The sequence below is a fragment of the Sus scrofa genome, chromosome 5 (genome assembly GCF_000003025.6).
Source record: "Sus scrofa isolate TJ Tabasco breed Duroc chromosome 5, Sscrofa11.1, whole genome shotgun sequence".
NCBI classification, from domain to species: Eukaryota; Metazoa; Chordata; class Mammalia; order Artiodactyla; family Suidae; genus Sus; species Sus scrofa.
In genome coordinates this window covers 69,270,137-69,290,532 of record NC_010447.5, presented here as the reverse complement: position 1 = coordinate 69,290,532, position 20,396 = coordinate 69,270,137, and the positions used below count along the sequence as shown (strand labels likewise).

At 53.9% G+C, this 20,396-nt stretch overlaps 1 protein-coding gene across 1 annotated transcript in view; it reads right to left on the bottom strand.

Annotated features, from left to right (window-relative positions):
- Window positions 1-20,396, bottom strand: part of CACNA1C (calcium voltage-gated channel subunit alpha1 C) — a 431,475-nt gene that overhangs the window by 157,896 nt on the left and 253,183 nt on the right. Inside the window, 2 exon segments of the mRNA XM_021092981.1 lie at window positions 9,130-9,269; window positions 14,245-14,384. Coding sequence (XP_020948640.1) covers window positions 9,130-9,269; window positions 14,245-14,384 — 280 coding nt within the window.

The window sequence follows — 20,396 nt, the reverse complement described above, 5'->3', positions numbered from 1 at the left end:
AGATGTACAGAAAGGAATGGACAGCTCCAGAAAAAGCAAATAAGTGGACAAATATGAAAGGCTACACTTTACTTTTTCTTGTAATTTACTTAAAAGACAACTGACTGTTTAAAGCAGAAAATATTAACACAGAAGTTGGGTTTATAATACTTGTCTAAACAGAAGATGTGTAACAATCACACAGATAGATGGTATTGTAAGGCTCCTACCTTTGTGACTGTACATTTAAAATGTGTGAGTTGTACTGAATATAAATTTTGCTTTAATAAAGTGAATTTTAAAAAACCAAGTGTATATTCACAATAGTCAACACAAGGAAACAACCTAAATGTCCATGGCAGATGATTGGATTAGGACAATGTGGTACACACATACAAGGGAATACTACTCAGCCATAAAAGGAACAAAGTAATGCCACTTGTAGCGACATGGGTGCAACTAGAGAGTCTCACACTAGTGAAGTTAGAAAGAGAAAGACTAACAGCATATGATATCATTTATATGTGGAATCTAAAGTAAAACACAAATGAACCCATCTATAACATGGAAACAGACTCACAGACATAGAGAACAGACTTGTGGTTGCCAAGGGGAAAGGGAGTGGGATGGGATAGACTGGGAGTTTGGGGTCAGTAGATGCAAACTGTTACATTTAGAATAGATAAGCCATGAGGTCCTATTGTACAGCACAGGAAACTATATCTAAACTCCTGGGACAGATCATGATGGAAAAGAATGTAAAAAAGAATGTACATGTATAACTATATATGTGTATATATATGTATATATAACTATATGTACATATGTGTGTATATATGTGTGTATATATATATATATAAACCTGAGACACATGCTGTATAGCAGAAATTAGCAAAACATTGTAAATCAACTATACTTCAATAAAAATTTTTTTAAAAATTAAAAAAAGTCAAGAGTGGAAGTGCACACTCCTCTAATCAGTCCAACTTGGAGTCTAAGGTAGGCAGACAGGGAGTTGGACCCACAGGAACACCGCGAAACTAAGATTTGCTGAACGCATCTTACACGTTGACCACAATTCTAAACGCTCTGCAAACACTTACGTGTTTAATCCTCACTGACCACGAGGTCAGTGTAATTTTAACCCCCACTTTATAGATCAGGAAGCCAAGGCACACAGCCAAGTGGTGGCTCTGGGAATGTACCCAAGGGAGTGGGACTCCACTGTCCATGTCCTCAACTGCGAATCCTCAGGAACCAGAGGGAGGGAATGGACCGAGTGTCACAGGTGACCGAGGCTTATGTTCTGCGTATCGATCCCTTCATGGGACACTGACCATGCTGTGTCTTCATTTCCTCTCCCCTCATTTTTCTTCCCAGCCTTTATAGAGCACGGGTCACTTGTAAGCCTAAGTGGCCTTTATTATTAGCATTATTTTAAATTAGGTGACAGTCACCTTGCTGCTGGCTGTAGTTTCTGGTCTGGGATCTCCAGGGAAGGGACGGACAGGGAAGAGGATCAATGGTGAAGCTTCCCAGGTTTCAGACGCTTTCCCTCCTGCTAAGCGGCACTACTGCCACGGTCCTGGGCACAAGGCCAGTGCCTAGGAAACGGCCCCTCTGAACTGACTGCCGCCGTGCTGGGATCGGCAGAGGTTCATGCCCTGGCTGTGACTCTGTCTAGAATTAGTGATTCCAAAGAAACTCTCAGCTCACTGCCGTTCTCTGTCCCTGAGGCACAGTGATACTCCTCAGGAGCTACAGTTTAACAAACCTGTCCTTTCCCAGACAAGAAAAGTGAGGGCTGGAGGTTAAGTGGTGGGTCACACGAATGGCCAGACTTGAATGCCTGGAGTCTTCACTGCAGGCCCAGGGGGTCCCCCACATTGCCATGAGGCCCTCAGGGGCATGGGCATCAGCCACTATGGCCAAGGTTTGGGGACCATCAAAATATACATAAACCGACATTCCAGGTACTGCTGGTCCCTGATCTCGAGAGCCAGGTGGACACCTGCCATAAGGTGGCATCTCTGACAACAGAGGCACGTGTCCTGCAGGGGGTAGTCCTGCCCTGGAAAACGGCCTGAGCTCACTCTGCTGAGGGCTCTGGGGGAAGCAACTGGGGACATAGCTGTCTGTGTGTAAATTAGCACTAGCGTTCCAGTTTTCCTGGGCCACTGCGCCGGGAACCAGCCAGTAAAGCTCTTGAAACCTAAGAGTCTCACACAGATGTCCACTGTCGCGTTCAGCTGGTGGTGACCCTGGCGTCATTACCACCTGCGTTTTGTTCTCAAGTCAAGAAGGGACATTTTTCTCCTGGGAGTCCGTGCACCTCAGTAAACACAAGAAGTTACCGTGTGACTGCACGCTGTTTTGGTCACGGTTACTTGTGAAGCGGCCGCGGGCAGAGCACGACTACTTTCCTAGCTGAGCCTGTGCTGCTACTGCTGCTGCATGACGTCTCAGTGAAACCCCGAGGCAGCAGGACTGGCGCTTCTGGAGGGCACACGCTGTCTGAAGGAACTTGCTTTGTTGAGCTTCTTTTCTCAGGGCTGGGCGCTGGGGCTCATCCCCGTCCATGACACCTCTCAGAGGTGGGTTTGCAAGACTCTTTGCGGCTAGAAGCCCACAGGTTTTACAGGTAGAATCTCACCCCTTTCTGAGGAACACCCACCATTCACCCCACATTGCAGGGAGAGAAACTGAGGCAACGCGAGGAGCAGGGAGCAGAGAGGCAGGCAGCAGAGTGGGACTGACTGTGCCTCAGACCTCAGAGTCTGGGCCCCTGGGAGCCACAAGGTGGGGAATGGGGCAAGAGTGGCCAAATTGGGGGTTGAGGGGATGCTGCAGGGGCAGCTTGGAATCATGGGCAGCAGGGGAGGGCCAGCTTGGATTCCTAGCTGCCTGGGTGTGAGGGGTGCTGGGGCCAGGTGGGGGGCAGGGACCCCATCCTGATTCTGCTCCGCTTCCTGATGGGCAGGCTGCCCCAGAGAGCTGGCTTCAGATTTCTCTTCCTGCAGATTCCAACCTGTCTGGAACATTAAGAGGTCAGGCTGTGCATAGCTGTCCCCAAGGACTCTGCTCCTCGCGTGAACACAGGCCTGCGGGCTGCTGGGGCACCCGTACCCCCGGCTGCTTCCCTCTCAGGGTGCTTGTGGAGAACATGCGGAGGGGGCTCTGTGAGCCTCAGGACCATACAGGCTGGGGCCCATCATGACCACCATCCCCTTCTTACCCCCGGTGCAGGCTCTGGTACCTGGCAGCTGTGTGACCCTGAGAAAGCCATTCAGCTCGCTCGTCTGCAGAGTGGATACTTGGCTGGACTGGTGTTGACACCTGCTCACTGTCACTTCCCACTCAGACACCCTGACCAGGAATTGCACCATGAGATGCTTGAAGGAGGCAAGGGTTTTATTACATCTCCCTCCATGGAAGGTGCTGCAGGAAGGGTCCTGAGTGGGCTGGGCAGTGGCGGGCAGCCTTGGCCGTGGAAAGCAGGGTGGGGATGGGCTGGAGGGTGGCCCTTTGCCCAGGCCTTGTCCTTGTAAGTGTCCAGGCCCCCTCCTTCTAAGTGTCCTTCATTTTGGTAAAGACCCCATGATATCTAAGACCCGTTTTGGACAAAAGGAATGAAAATTAGAGGAAGCAAATTAGAAAGTGAGGGGGTTAGAGGGCCAAGTCCAAGGAGATGGAAGAGGAGAAGGGGGTACAGGGAGGGCTGGCACAACACGGGCATGGCGGGTGGGGTGTGAGACGGTGGAGTAGGAAGGAGATTCGGGGCCCCTGACGCCCAGGCCCTAGAAGTTACAGGTGGAACGGATCAGAAGGGGACCAGGCCTTCCCGGGATCGCTGGGCTGGTCCTGGTAAAGTGACTGGAATCTGAGTTCTGGCTTGTGCTCCTCCTTTGTGGCGGCCTGGCTGACCCACGCCAGTGACCCAAACAAATGAGGTTTTCACCCCAAATGTGCTTTCATTTCCACCCAGACTCCTCTACATAAACCTCAAGGCTCATCTCATATCCTGCTCCTTCACAAAACCCTCTGGACTTGCCACTATCACGGGACCCTCAAGTCCATTTCACAGTCTGCACACGGGCCTCTCTGGGAGGCTTTGCTCGCACACTGCTATTTCGCTCTTTAAGAGTCTTTATGTTAAAAGCATAAATGCTTTGCCTTAACAGTGGTCTTGTCACATATTTCTCTTTGACATGCCTCACGTCACATGATGTATATGACATAACACAAGGGTGGCCGTTTAAACAAGGCACAGCTCAAGGGCTTTGCATGCATAAACTCACTTCATCTTCTGAGTAACATAGGAAATGGTTTCTGTTATTATTCCCATTTTACAGATGGGGAGACTAAGGCCCAGAGAGGCTCAGCGACTTTCCCTGGGTCACAGAGGAAGTCAGTGGAGGAAGCCAGTCTGATTCAAGGGCTCTTGCCTAAGACCACCAAGGTCAAGGCTCTCTTGGAGCCGTCCACGGAGCAGCCAGTCAGCAGGTATGTGTGGATGGATTGGTGCTGATTGTTTTTCAGTAACAGTTCTAAGCTGAGCACAGGAACAGAGGAGGCAAGAGCCCGACGCTCTCCGCACGTGGTCCTTCTCACCTCTCAGTGAGAAGCAAACCTTGTTTGATAACAAGCTGTTTTCTACTCTGTGTGCTTCCAGAAATAACACTGCTACCTGAGAAAGAGCCGATCTCATAAAAATTCACATCCCTGGAAATCCTTCAAGCATCTCGCACCCCAGCCGAGGGGATGGTGTCCTGCTGGTCTATGTCCCCAGCGCCCACCCAGAGTCCTGGCTCACAGGAAGTGCTTGAATAAATGCTGATGGGAGAGGCTGGTGCTGTTCCTCGCATGGAGTGGGGACTGTGCATAATGTTCACTGTCCCTCATGGCTTCTCTTTGGTGCCACATGCCTGTTCCTCAGCACTTCTGCTGAGGGAAAGCAGGGCCTCCCAAGCAGTGGGAACTGATTTCCTCTATTGTGGAAATCCCGACGGAGCGAAGTGGACAAGCCTCAGTTACACAGCATCTCAGCGGGAGAGCCAGATGCTTTTTACCTTCACAGTGACATTGACCCGTTGCCTACAGTCTCACTGTGCACGACTCCAAGGCCCTAGCCACCCTCCTTCCTCACCCTGATTTCCTGGATGCCCCTCCTGTCTTATCCTTCCAGGTCTATTCCAAGTGCCACCTCCTCCACTTGCCTTGATCTCTATCCCCACTCTCCAAAGTACAGAGGTCCGCAAAGCATACCTGTCGCAGAGCCCATCACATCTTACTCAAGGTTTTTTTTTGTTTGTTTTGTTTTTTGCATTTCTCCAATTTTTGTTCTATACCATCATTTCTATGAACATTATTTTCTTTGGCATTTCAGCCTTTTTGAGAACACATTTTGCACCTGACTCATTTCTGTATCTGCTCTGAAGGCTGGAGAAGTATAGGAAGTGGGAATTCAGTGGGTTTTGTTGAACTAATTAATAAATGACTCATAGACGCGTACCCTCACAATCATCTCTTTCCCTTCATAATCTTAAGATTTCACTGGCTTTTAACACATACAGGGACACAAAAAATAATGGTAACTTTTGGGGCTTGGGATTTCAGGACCCTCAAACCACCCGTCAGTCTATTTGTTCTAGAAACAACCCCTTGCAGCACATCACCTATGTGGACAGCTGCACATCACACACTGTCATGAGGACCAAATAAGACAGATGGCAAAAACCCTTTAAAAAGGCTAAAGGTGGTGCACGTGGAGACTGCTTGCTAGGAAATGCGGGTGACATCGTCCTCGAAGAGATCAACCAGACAGCCCCGGGCACTTAACCACCTTGGTCTACACCCTCAGCTATTTAAAAAGTTGCACATACTGCTTTCTACTCTGGAAAACGAAATACAGAACTATCATGTGATCCAGCAATCCTATGCCTGGGTGTGTATCCCGACAAACCTCTTATTCCAAAGGTACACGCACCCCTGTGTTCATTGCAGCACTATTTACAACAGCCAAGACATGGAAATAACTTAAATGTCCATTGACAGATGAATAGATTAAGAAGAAGTGGTAGCTATATACAATAGAATACTACTCAGCCATAAAAACAACAACAAAATACCACTTGCAGCAACATGCGTGCAACTAGAGATTCTCATATTAAGTGAAGTAACTGAGAAAGGGACAAATAGCATATGATATCACTTACATGTGGAATCTAAAATGTGGTGCAAATGAACCTATCTACAAAATGGAAACAGACTCACAGACAAAGAGAACAGACTTGCGGTTGCCAAGTGGGTGGGGGGTGGGGAGTGGGGTGGTTGGGGCTATTGGGATCGGCAGATACAAACTATTGCATTTGGAATGGATAAGCAATGAGGTCGTGCTTATCCAGGGAACTCTATCCAGTCTCTTGGGACAGATCATGCTGGAAAGATAATAAAAGACAGGGAATGTGTGTGTATGTACATAAATATATATGTATGACCAGGTCACTTTGCTGTACAGCAGAAACTGGTACGACATTGTAAATCAACTATAATTTTAAAAATTAAAAACGTTTTAAAAATTTTTTAAAGAAATAAAAAAGAATATTAAAAAAGAAAAAAAGTCGCACAGACACTATCCCAGCGAGAAAGGCTGGATCAGCCCTGTCTCTAGGCTCCAAAACAAGCTGTTCCTTTTACCTTTGTTTACAGAAAGCAAAGCCCAGCTTCGAGCTGTCTGTGGAAGCTGGAGCTGCCTGCAGGCTCCGCAGCAGCAAGACCACCATCTTTACCAACAGAACATCCCCCTGAATTCATGGCAGGTGGTCATGGGGTCTTGGTCTTGATGGGAGAACTCTGGCCCACAGCACAGAGCTGCCGCTGTTACCGCACATGGAGGGGTGACGCCTTCCGGCTCCTCTGTCAACCCTGTCCCCTCGTCTCCATGAAGAATCCTAGAGCAGTGTCATTACTGTGACCAGTCCTATTAATAGCACCCCCCATGTCTCTTTGGGGGTAGTGGGTACTATTTGCTAACAACTCTTTACTTGTCTTTCCCTGTAGGGACAGGACACATCTGTGTCCCACCATCTCTGGGACAATGGCAGCCATGTGACTTGCTTTGGCCACTGGGATGTGAGCAACTGGATAGGAGCCATGTGGAACAAAGGCCTAAAACAGGCTTGTGTGGTTTAACCGTGTGCCCCCGTGAGGTCTGCCCTCTGCCACAAGGACTCCAGGGACGCTTCCTCAACCTGGGCTCTGAAACAAGGTGAGAACGGAATGCGGTCAAACCCAGAGCCCGGTTACAGCCTCATGTAACAAGAGCCGAGTGAAAATGATTCTGGTTTTAAGTCACCAAGACTTTGGGATTCTTTGTTCCTGCTGCTAAAGTTGACCAGTGTACTTTTTTATTAGATGCTCAAATTCCTTGAGGGAAGGGACCGTGTTTATTTTTCATGATGTGTCCTCAAACCCAACCCAATGCTCTAAAACTGTGGGCCCCTGATAATCACAGACCTACCTATCGGGTCAGCGTCACTGCATCCATGGTAGCATTGGGTGACTGACCTGTGGGGTCTGTTTACAGTTCTGGTCACTGGTACATGGGCTGCACCATCATAACAAGCCCCTTAAAATCAGGTTCAAACTCATTTTCACCCTGCCTCTCATTCCTTGATTCTGGCCTATTGAGTGATGGATGATTGACCAAGAAAATCCAAATAGTTTAGGCTTCGCAAAAAGGGCCTTGGGTCTTAGCCACCAGGTACAGTTTCTATTCCTAGTGACCCAGTCGTTAGGGTCAAGTAGAGCGAATCTGCGTCACAGCATGGTGTGGCCATGTCTATACTCGCTCAGAGTTAAGACAGGCCACCATTGTCCAGGGCCCCATGCTCCCGCCTCCATCCAGCTAGGAAGTTCCCGCATCCCAAGCAGAGACCAGAGATAACACAGGGCACAACTCTGGGCTTCACGGGCTTGTAAGTTAATTGAAGAGGTGGGATATATGTGTAAAAGCCTGAGACGATCAGGGGTTACATACACTGAATCCTTTACGGGGGTCATGCGGCGCCGTGGGCTGAGTTGGTTTGAGCCAGGAGGCCTGGCTTTCTCTGCTCTGCTGCCAGTTCCTCTGGGAGGACTTTCCACTATTTTGCACGTTCGTGGAAAGCACAAGGCCAGTCGACAAGGACCCTCACATCCCCACGCTTTCATGCCCTTTCTCACGCTCTGGTGCCTGGGCAGTATAAGGTGGGCATCCAGAGGACCTCTCTGTCTTCCTGGTCCGGCCCATCTCCAGGCTAATCTGGCCTCAGCTTGGTTTGGGGATCTCTTCCACCTTGAGTTATGAGCCAGACCTGGTGGAGCTGACTCGAGGGTGACATGTTCTGGCACCCACGTCCGAATTAGGCTCGGTGACCACCAGCCGAACAGGAGGAGTGGACGGAGCTCTTGTAAAGCAGACCTAGCCCGGGAGCAAGCTGCAGCAGATGCTCTGCATCCAGGACTTGGGGCCCCTCGGTAATGGGGGGGTCTGAAGGAGAGGTAGGAGGGGGGCTGTCCCCGGGACCCATCTCCTGACAGACAGTAACTCCGCCACGCCCGCGGGCCAGGCTCAGGCGAGCACTCTCCGCCTGTCGGCAGAACCAGCTCTCACTCTGACAGGCGGGAGTCCAAAAATAGGGCCTCTGAGGCAGGAGATGCCCCACGTGACATGAAAGGAGGAGAGGGCTGGGAGAAGTGGCAAATGGAACTTTCTGAACATCACTGATGTTTTTCTGATTGTTCTTTGAAAAAATACAGACAGAAGCACTAATCCCACTGGCCCCTAGGCCTTCAAGGTTTAGGGATTTGCTAACTGGCTCTTCTGCTGTGAATGTGCTTAAATCCCCAGCCCAGAGCCTGGGGGCTCCTCTCTGCGCAGCTGCCGCCATCTGGCTGTGTGACTGCTGTCAACTCCCCAGGTGATTACAGGAGCAGGAGATGGGGGCCAGGTGTGTTTTAACGGACTCACATCAGTGCTGGGTCCTTCAGAGCAAAGGACCCATTCAAGAAAACCCTGTTTATAGGAAATCCGGTTCCCTGGCAATTCAGGGAGGGAGAAGGGGAGACACTGACAAGGTCACATGGCAAACAGGATGAAGTTGCACTTACTTGGGACCCCGGACACCAGCCGCAGGGGCCTCAGCACACGGAACGCCCTCAGTGCCTTCACGTCGAATCCAGCCCCTTTCCCGCCGAGAGCATTCGCCCCGTCGGCTTTGGTGGCTTGCTCTAAGATTGCACTGAAAAGCCTGGAAGGGAAGGAGAGAGGGCATGTCAGGGAGTCCTGCTCTCCCGCAGGGACAGTGGAGCGTGCAGGCGCCTCCAGCCACGAACCAGTCCAAGTGTGTGAAGGGTCTGAAACCCTCATCAGATGACAATCCCTCTGGGTGGGTCCCATCCCAGAGAGGTCTGAGCAAGGCCCCGGGCAGCCCTGTGCCCGTCCAGCTGGTTTCGTGGGTGCTGGCAGCCTGGGCAGAGCGTCAGGCAGGTGAGCGTGGCTGCCAGTGTCTGTCCCCCTGTGGTGCCCTCTGCCCCCCACGGTGCCCTGGCTCTGTCTGCATGTGCCCAGGACCCACATTCCCTCACGTCCTTCGTGACAAGCCCCTTGCTCTGATATGTACCTGGGTGCCACAAAGGGTCCCAGAGCAATCGACCTGGTGTGCCAGGAACAAGGACCGGAAACTGACCACCGACCAGCCTTAGAAACACAAGGGCCTCTGAGACGCTGTCAATGTCTATTCTGGTGGAGTGATGGGGATGAGAGCTGACAGACACATGCTCGAAAGAGTTTAGAGTGTTGGATGACTATGTCCAAAAGAAACAGCACAAGCCACGGATGTGGGCTGTGTGTGCAATTTAAATTTCCCAGTAGCCACAATAAAAAAGTGAAAAAGGAACAGGTGAAATGAACTGTGATGAGAGATTTTACTTAATCCAACATAATCAAGATATTATCACTTCAACTGTAACAAAGAGTTTTTAGTGAGGCATTTGTCACTCTCTGTTTTGTGCTAAATCTTTGAAATCTGCTGTGTGTTCTGGGCGAACAGCACACCTCTGTTCAGTGGCCAGTGGCCACCATGGCTGGAGGGGAACGTCCTGGAGAAATAGCCTTTCCTGAGGAATTTTGTAAGAGGCAGGAGAAGAAAAAGCTGTTTCCCAGGAGAAGGCGTGGAATCAGTTGTTCTTGTTTGTTTTTATTTTTTAAATTTTTAAAAAGCTTTTTTATTTTTTTCATTTTTGGCTGCCCCACGGCATATGGAGTTCCCGGGCCAGGGATCAGATCCCACATCCCAGCAGCAACGCAGATCCTCAACCTGCTGTGCTGGGCCAGGGATCAAACCCATGTCCCAGAACTCCCAAGATGCCAGTGATCCCGTTGCATCACAGCAGGAACTCCCGCTTGTTTGTTTTAAAACAGGATCCTCTAACAGACAGATAGCAGACAATGCAGAAGCGAGGGGGCAGTTACTGGAGGGGTTGTATCCCCCAGCAGGTGGAGGGTACAATTCCTACCGAGGGGCGCCCACCCAGGAGGTGGGAGGGTTCATCGGTTCAGAAAGGAGACTGTGGACAGACGTTCTCCTCCAGTGGCACCTGTTTTCTCAGGTAGCAAGTTATTGGCTGAAACATGAAAGGGGAGGGAGCCCCGAAAGCTTGAAGGGTGAAGTAGAGGTGTAGAAGAGCCACGGGAGAAAGTGGGAGAGTGAACAAGGTCCTGACGGGCAGGAGGGTGGCCAGTGTCATCCAAGACGGCCTCCCGGAGGAGGTGGTCACTGGGGAAGTGAAAGCATCGGCACAGCCCTGTGTCTCCTCCTCCATCGGCACAGCTCTGGTACCAGACGTCTAGCTGGTCGGGTGTGATTTGAGTCAGTGCTTTTCCAGGTGAGCAAGTCAAGGAAGCGCAGAGAAAGGAAGCTGGGAGCAGATGCAGTGAGAGATGATGAGGCAGGATAGGCACCCGTGCAGGGGGAGGAGGGGTGGACGTGACGGCCGGAGGCGGGTGTTGTCTGGTTGGGCTGCTGGCGTCAAGGGCCGGAGGGAGGGAGCTGGAAGGATGGGCACTGCTTAGACACAGGAAATTGGCTGAGATGGTGGGGGAGGGGTGGCTACTGGTCAAGGGGGGATCCCAGCTGTGACCCAGGAACTGGGCAGCTGATACAGGACAGAGTCAGGACCCCTGGGGGAAGAAGACAGCAAAGACCCAGGAAGCTTTGGGAGGCTGATGGCAGGACAGGGCGTGATGGAGAGGGGAGAGAGCCCAGCGCTCACATCCCAGGGAGTGAGGAGACACCTGAAGGTGTGCAGAGGACCACCACTCGGAGAAGCAGGGGGTCTGAGGACACAAACATCACAGCTATGGGGCTGGGGTGTGGTGCTCTGAAAGCTGGCTGACAGGAGAGCAGGCCCCCCCTGAGCTGTGAAACGTACAGGGGAGAGGCCTTCTCTGGTGGGACTGCCTGGGAGAGGATGCTGCAGGCTGGGGCAGCACCGGGCCACCAGGACTGCATAAGACTGAACAGACTTCAGCTCCACCCGTCTACACACCGATGTCTTCTCTGTAGAGCTGAATAGTTGGGATGGAGGCTACTGGCTGCAGAGCTGAAAACTGGTCTCTGGCCTTTATAGAAAATGTTTGCTGACACTGGAATGGGAAGGGATTGAGGGGAACACGGCCTCCAGGAGAAGGTTTTGGGGGTAGGGGTCGAGGGAGAGGGATCAGAAGATGCAGCGAACCAGTGGGAACAGGAGTCTGGAATCCTGGCTACTTGTGGGAACTGAGAAAAGGCCCTGAGGACAACCTCTGGCCTCTGCACTTAGAGATGCCCCCGATTCACTGTGCCTGGGGCCAAGGAGGAAGGCTAGGGACCAGACCTGAACCAGCCGGGGCGGCCTGGTCTTGAGGAAAAGGCGGGGCACGCCTGTGACTCCTGCCCCGGGAGCTGGGACTGTGGACCGGGAGGTGCGGCTGGGGGCTTGGCAGCGGCTCAGATCCAGGCTGGCCCAGCCGCCAGGGAGCTGGTCTGGATTAGCCACGTGCACGGAAGCCCTGAGGGACTTGCTAGGCATCAAGGCCAGGGCTGAGAGGCTCCCCTTCCATCTGTTTCCTGCACGGGGCCTGAGCAAGGCTGCATGTGCACAGCGGGCCCTGCGGCTGGGAGCCTGACAGCTCCACCAGACCACCTCTGAAGTCCCTCTGGCTCTAGGACTCCTTCGCCCCGGCTGGACAGTTTGAGGGTTTCGGGTGTTGCTTGGTGGCACCTTCCATCCCAGGCAGAGGTCGCCAGGGTTGGGGAGCGGGGCCCTTTCTTCCCAGAGAAATGGTCTCTCCACTGAAACCCAGATCACTGAAACCTTAGGAGATGGAGGCCAGTTTGGACATTTGTTGAACAACATTCCAAATACAAACCAGATTTGGTTCCTCGTATTTCCTGGAAGAAAGGAATACGCTTATCGAAGTACAAGATGTTCACAAATGTTATTCAGTGAAGGGAACAGAACTTTCCTCTTTTTTAACCCTGAAGGGGAAGAAAATTCAGCAACGGGTCTTGGAGGTGTTCTCGGCGTGCAGGGCCAGCGTGTTTCTCGGCAATCAGACATTGTAGAGGTGAAACCACTGCTCTGTACCCTCCTGTACCTAAGGGCCGGGTCAGCTGTGGGTGTTTCGGGGGGACCTTCTCCAGGCGCTGTGCCTGTTCCTTAGCTGGACAGTAGAGCTTGTCAAAGAGGACAGAGAGGCCGCCTGTGAGCCCAGAGGTGGGGCCCCCGCTGGGAGGGAAAGGGGATGAAATAAAGGCCTTTGAAGCTGCAGTAGGTGGTCCGAGCAGGTGCACCTACTGAGGACTCCTGGGTGCCTGGGTGGGGGTGGGAGGACTCCTGGGTGCCTGGGGGTGGGGTGGGAGGACTCCTGGGTGCCTGGTTTTGGGGGAGTAGCTCAGAGAGACTCCAAGGTTCTCTCCACACCCCTTCAGCAGCTCCATCACTGGGCTCTACTGAGGAGACGCCTCCACTTGGGGAAGGCACAGGTCCCATGGGGAGAGCAATGCTTTGTTTTGGCACTGGCCTTCGGGGTGGCCGGGCAGAGAGGGAGAGGGGCCCTCGGCCTGGCACTCAGGTTGGCAAGCCCACCTCCCCCAGGGCAGGCAGACCCACCCCCTGGTTTACAGGAGGCCAGGGGCTGCTTAGGAGGAACCAAGGAGAGAGGTGTTTCCCAGGAGACAGGAGGGAGATAAGGCCCATCCAGGAAGGAGCAGGAAGGGGGTTCGGCTGAAGAGAGGTGGTTGGGTCACACCCTCCATGCGGTGTGTGCCATTTTTTGAGTGAGAAGGATGGGTTGAGAATGGAGAGCCAAGACCTGAGCTCCAGAGAAAGTTGGAGCTAAATGTGGCCGCTTGGCAGATCAATGGGGAAGAGTGGAACACGAGCGGAGTCAGCGCTGGCCTTGTAACCCGGTGTTGTAAACGGCAGACCGGAGCATCCTTTGGACAAGTGCCTTCATCAGCCAGAGGCCGGGCCCGGGGAGACACGGCTAGGATCTGGGCTGGGCCTCGAGCAGCCTTCCCGCTGTGATGGTGGGAGGAGGCTGGGTCACACAAGTGAGAGATGGCAGCTCCAAGGTGGGGCCTGCTTCCTGCCCCAGGAGGTCTGAGGTCTGCCCGTGCCACCTGCTTCCATCCCCATGTGGAGGTTAAGGCCATGTCTGGGGCAGAGGGACATACAGACCATGCCAACTCATGCCTCACACAGGAGGAGACGTGGCTTCTCTGCCTGAACAAAACTGGTCCCTGTGAGGCACCCTCTTCTTTGTGTCGGCCCCAGAAACACCAGATCTCATTGCTGGGGCTCTTTCTACAAGTGTGTGAGTTTCCTGGGAGATTGAAGCCTTGAGAAAGATGCTGAATTTAAAAGGATTGAGATGCATTAGGAACAACCACGTTAAAGACTTCTGCCGCGGTTGCTGGGTTAGTTCAAGGCATCTGTCAGTCACTCTGTTCATCCTGGCATGAACAGAAGCGACTGCACTTTCATCCAACATCCGCATGTGGCAGAGAGTCCAGCAACTTCCATGCTCCTGATGTTGACGCAGGTCACTCAAAAAAAAGTGACCAAATCCTACAGCAGCTCCAAACATCCCTAAGACCATCCACGTGCCCACAGATAGGGACTTGCTCCCAAAGGGACCTGACTGGGGCGGGGGGCAGAGGGGCAGGGTGGCTTACTTACCCGACAACCACAATGATAAAATCTAGTAAATTCCAGCCGTTGCGGAGGTAAGCGTTGGGGTGAAAGAGGAGTCCATAGGCTATGACTTTTAAAAATGCTTCCACAGTAAAAATGATGAGAAAGAGATACTCCACTCGTTCCTAGGAAACAAAAGCAGATGAAAGACAGTCATTAGCTCGGGGATTTGGAAAGTTCTGACCTGCAGAGATCCCACTGCAGGGAGTGGAGGAGAAGCAGCCCCTCTGTGGTCAGATGTGGGGGACCTGGGGAGGGACCCCTGGCTAAACCACCAGCCTCACAGTCCCTTCCTCAAGGAGCTCCGGCCCACAGGGCATCAAATGTTAAAATGCAAAAACTAGGTGGGGGAACTGCACATCTTTGAGAAGCATCAGACATAAGCAGTGACCAGTTCCTTGCACCTTCCCAGAAGAGAACTCACAACGGTACCTGAGCCCCAGTTTTGAGTCACAAACCCCGAAGCACCAGCCGAGCCCTGAGAAGTGGAGGGCAAACCTCCCACAGCCGCAGAAACAGGCGACTGCGAGGCTCCAACCTCCCCGGGGAGAGCACACTCTTTCCCAAGAAAGAAACTCTCTGTCAAAGATGGAGACAGGACGTGGGACCCTGCTTCCAGGACAGAGGTGGCACTTGGCGGGGCGGGGTCCGGGAGGGCTCTGCTGTGGGACGCGGCTCTGTCCCCAGGCCCTCACTCGGCAGGACAGACCTGGCAGCTCACTTAGAGCCAAATGGGGGCTTATCCACTGGCTGTCCCCAGCCCTTCCCCCCCGCACCGTCCCCAGGGCAGCGCCTCACTGGCCCCACTAGATGGGGTGGCTGGCTGCCTTCACATCCTCTGCCCACCTCTGTGGGACCCTCAGCCAGACCCTGCTTCCAGCCAGGCTCTACCCACACTGCGAATAGGGGTGGGAGCGGGAGTCCCAGGAAGGAACACGGCCTGCCACTCAGCCTACTGCTGGTGCTCCGAGGCCAGGGGGTTGGGGTGGGTGAGATGGGTGGCCCTGCAGGGAGGTCTGCGCCCATGCTCCCAATCTGCCCATCCTCCCCAATCCCCTGGACACAGAGCCTCACCGGGCCCAGCTCGGGTGACGACATTTGGGACACAAAGCTACAAAGGGCGGCGTTTCGGCCCCACCCAGACCTGCTGGGTCTCCTGGCTGTGAGCCTGGCAATGCCTTCCAGACAATTTGCAGGTGTTTCTAAAGCACCCTGAAGTTTAAGAAGCACTGGCCCACAGGTGAGGAAGGTCCAGATAGGGCGGTGACCGTGGGGAGGGGATGGAGGCAGGCTGGTCCTGAACTCCTACCATCATGGAGCTGGTCTGGGATGTGGCTACTGGGGGCTGTGACCCAGGAACAAATCAGTGTGTGGGACTGCTGCGGTTTAGGAAGCGGGTGATGTTGGCTTAAAACATATTTCAGGGCAGTGATGAAGGGAAAGCACGTTACGTAAGGGCACAACACACCTGCGGATGCCTGAGGAAGGTGAGCTGTTGACGGCTACTCAGCCCCATCCCCACAATGGTCCAGAGCTCTCACGTTTAGCCCCAAGGGACAGGGCCACCTCCCTCACACCCCAGAAACCTCTGCAGGACTCACAAAGTTGGAGCAGGGATGAGAAGGGAAACAAATGCAGGCTGGTACCCACTTGGGTCAGGTGCTGTCATGTATGTACCTGTGTCCCAGGTGCCTCCACCCCTGTCCAGTCACGCATCACAGCTGTGGCACAACGAGCTGAATCACTGGGAAGTGATGCTGGAGCCCCTCTGAGCTGTCTACATGGCAAGCTTGCTGGGACAGGGAGCACCCAAGCTCGGATCCTCTCCTCCCCTGGCAGGGAGGATGGCCACCCCCAGGGCCTGAGGGCCTCTGCGCTGGGAAGCTGGCGCCGCCGCCCCTGGCTGCCTGGCCCCGCACTCTGCTCATTCCCTCACCTACAAAGCTGCCTCCCCTGCCTGATCTGAGGCAAAGAGGAGGCCGTGGGGGAGAGGGTCCCGGTCCCTCCACTCAGGGCAGATCTATACTCCTCCCATGGGGTGGGGGACTTGGGGACCTGTGACTTCTCCTGTTGACCTTTGACCCTTGTAGCCTTCCTTAATCCATACAATATGACATAACAGGTGGAGACTCAGGAGGACCCACCAACATGGCAGTAAGCCCTTCTCTCGCTGTCACACGTGTACATGCTGGGTGGAGATGGAAGAAACTAACCTCAGGAGCTCTTGGACGATGGGGACAAGTGGATAGAGGTCAGCACAATGGGTGTGCCGTGTCCCAGAGGGAAGCACAATTTGCCATGGGTGGATGTCCCAGAGGCATGAAACCTTAAAGGATGAAGAGCTGCCAGGTGACTGTGGGGGCAGAGAAGCCTGGGGGTGGGTGGGCGGGTGGATTGGAGAGGTGGCAGGAGCAAGGTGACTGGGACTTTGGGGCCAGGTCTGGACACTTGGCTTCTGTTCTGAGGAGACAGCAGCCCTGGATGGGATGTGCGTGGCCCTCTGGCACTGTCACGATGGGGTGCTGCGGGTGGGGAGGTGACAGGGGGTAGAGGGCTGGGGTGACACACGCAGAGGTCATGGAGGCGAGCTGAGAACGAGGTGGGGGGGACTGGAGAGATAGAAAGGGTGTATTTGTTTTCTGGCTGCCTGTGAGGTTGGGGGAGAGGCAGTGAAAGAGGGCGCTGCCACTCCCTGGGGTTCCTCATAGGTGACACCAGGTGTGAAGCCTCCCACTGCAGTGGGCACTTGAGGAGGAGGAAGGGGGTGTCCACTCTGGACATGCTGATGTCAAGGCACCTGCGGGATGTCAGGGTAGTGCTGCTGCTGGTGTTGGACATGGAGGGGGCGTCGGGGCAGACTGGGCTTACAGGGGTGGCTGGAGAGCTTGGGGACCAGAGGAGAGCTGAGGCTGGGGTCCAAGTCCCCAGGGGATGCACGTCCACATTATGGAAATTGTCTCAGGCAGAAGTGACAGGATCCTGCTCCAAGCCACGGGGTCTAGAGGTAAAAGGAACTTAGCGGTTATCTAAGTAGCCCCGCTGCTCGAAAGACTAGAACACTGATCAGGCACCCAGGTCAGCTGTCCAAGGTCCAGTCACGTCATTGCCTCCCCGGGGGCCAGGAACTCCCTCACTGGTCCCGCTTAGCCCCTAAGACGCCTCAGGCTACCCCGTTTAAGGCCTGAGACAGACCTTGAAGGGAGCCAGGAAGAGAGGTCTGCACAAGAACCCAGGCAAGGGGCAGGAGCCTGTGGTCACAAAGTCTGGGACGCTGTCTCCAGTGGTTGAGTGCGTGAGTGTGTGAGTGTGTAAGCGTGTATGGCCCTGCTCTTGTGGAAAGCACTGTATTCACTCTACGTCAGAGGTATGCGTGTCCTTACGGAATTAATTCCAACCCCCTCTTCAAAACCCCAAAACAAGCCAAAAAAACCATAAACAAATGAAACAGCTTGGTCATCCTTTCTAAATACTTGTGTGTTGCCATAGAAACATTCGGGGGTGGGGAGCAATGTGGCTGTGGAAGGCGTCCCCAGCCTCGCTGGTGCCTGGTGCCTCTGGCTGCGTGAGTTCTGTCCCTGTGGCCTCCTTGGACCTGCCTGAGTCCTGGGGGTCGCAAGCCCAAGGACGCGCCCAAGGGCAGCTTAGGACCTCCTGTATCTGTGCTCTTGGGAACTGGGCAACCCTGGAGGCCAGCTTGGGACAGGCGGATCCCGGTCCCGCTCTGTGTTCTGAGATCCGAAAGGCTGGGGAGGCAGGGGGATGAAGCTCAGAGAACCTCAGGGATGTGCCCCCATGGGAGTGGGGGAGGGGCGCCCAGAGCAGGGTGGGGACCTTGCCCCTCAGACGCTCCATCTCTCCCCTCACACCACGCTCTCCTCCTACCCGACAGATTCCCCCAGGGCATCCTTTCCTCGTCTGTCTTTCCTCTCTCCCTGCTCACTTCTTAGGGCTGCCACTGGCAGCTGGGCCCATGGGCACACCCATGTCTGACACTCAGAAAATTCCCCCAGAGAGCCCCTGGGCTCCCAGGAGCATCTGTGGCTGGTCAGGTGCTGGTGGGCACAGGCCACCTGAGGTTACCACTCTCTTTCCACGCCCACGTGCCTTGCCTTTCAACCGCCTTATTAGCTTCTACACAGCAGACACAATTGTCTTTTGATGGCAATAACCTTGCCTCTGACAGCAGTCGGCTCTGTGTCTGGGAGAGCCGTTTACCTTCCCCTGATCCTCATTTGGAGAAGAACTAAAATTCAGCATTAAATAAAAAATATGGTGCCATCGAGAGCCCTCAGCTCCCCAGGGCTGCTTAGGGAGTGGATTCAGGTGTGTGTGTGGGGGGTGCTGACAAGGTAGGGCTTCCCCCCACACACACACCCCCCAACCTTGACCAAGAGCAGTGACCTTTAACCACATACTCAGTTGTCCACGAGTCCCACACAGGTGATTGGAGCCTGGGGAGTCCACACTGTGGAGTGTGACAGAGCACACAGGCAAGGCACGGCCCTCTATCCCTGGCCCATCTGGGTGACTTGCTGGCTTTAGATCTGGGTTCTGCCTGAGATTTTACTTGCAAAGAGGAATGATTGCTTTTTTTTTTCTTGGAACTTGGAACACCGCTTCTGAAGTGGTACATGCCTTCCAAAGTCTCTGCAAAGTTGCGTGTCAAGCCTGTGACTGGTCCGCGTGCAGTTCTGCCCACGGCAGTCAGACTTCCAGACATGGAAGGAACAGGGAGTCCCTGTCCTCACTGTCCTGAGGGTCACTATGAACACAGACAGAACTTCTGGTGAAGAATCCTTCATTAACGAGGTTATTAACGCCTGTGCTTCCTGTGAGGGAAGCGGTGGCAGGTGAGAGCTCCCAGGGCCAGGCTGTCACGTGGGCACGCTTCTGCACATGCATACATGCACACACATGTCCGTGCTGAACGCCGTGCAGTGGATACCTGCTCTGTGGCAGGCCAGGTGTGGATTCATACTCAGAGCCTCGGGCACCCGAGAAGTTCACCAAGCTGCCAAGCCTGCGCCCAACACAAGGAAGCCCCATCGTCTGGCTCCATCTCAGCCCAAGGTGCGACGATGGTGGCACCATGGGCGTTGGATGGATTCACGGCTTGGGGTCGTTCAACCTGAGCTCTCAGCACAGCCTCCCGCCTGCCCTCCGGGAAGGGAGATGGGAAAGCTGGGACCCCCGACTTTCTGCTCCCCTGCTCTGCATCCATTCAGGGGGTCACAGACACCTCCAGAGGGCCCTCGTAGCACACAGACGGGCCTGCAGAATGTAGGGGGCTGCAGGGACCCTCAGAGGGACACAGAGGAGGAGGGGGCTTGTCCCAGCCCAAATAAGGAGCCCTGGGGTCACCGATGGCTGCAGATGGATGGAACCGCTGGGTTACTGTGTCCATTGGGGCCACCAGACAGTAACGGGCCACCTATGTGCCGTGGCTGCAAGGGTGTCAGGAGGGGTCCCAAGTCCTCCTCCCTCTCAGGGTCTTTACTGGTGCCCGAAGTCCAGCAATCAAGGAGCCTACCTTCCACCAGGAAAGTGTGGTGTGTGCAGGCACAGAGGAATAGCTGTGTGAGCAGCCAGCCCTAAGAGGACAGGGAGGGTGTGTGCGACTCCACTTGTACAAAACACCCAGAACGGGAAAATTCACGGAGACTGTGGATCAGAGGTTCCCAGGGCTGGGGAGGGAGGGGAACGAAAGGCTATGGGGATAGACAGCAGGGATAGAGTGTAATTAATGCCCCTAAAGTGTACACTTGAAAATGGTTAGAGTGGCAGATTTATTTTGCCACAAAGAAGAAAAAGACAGCATTCCCTTTGGAAGCGAAGATTTTCTAGCTTTCACGGGTTTTTCCTAAAATGCCTGAGGTCACGTGTAAACCTGTCTCAGCTGCCTGTCCCCGGTAGCTGGTCAGAAGGTCAACAGCATGTTGGAGTTCAAAGGCAGCTGCACCCCACAGCAGGCTCTCCCTGGGCCGACCTCCCCCGCGGCCCATGGGGCTGCCATCCGTCTGTGGGCAGTGCGGGTGGTCAGAGTGTGGCCAGTCCCTTCTCTCCCAGGCCATCACTCTGGCTCCGGGATGTTAGCTTTGCTCTGGGTAATGGAGCAGGGAGGTGACAGGTATTACCAA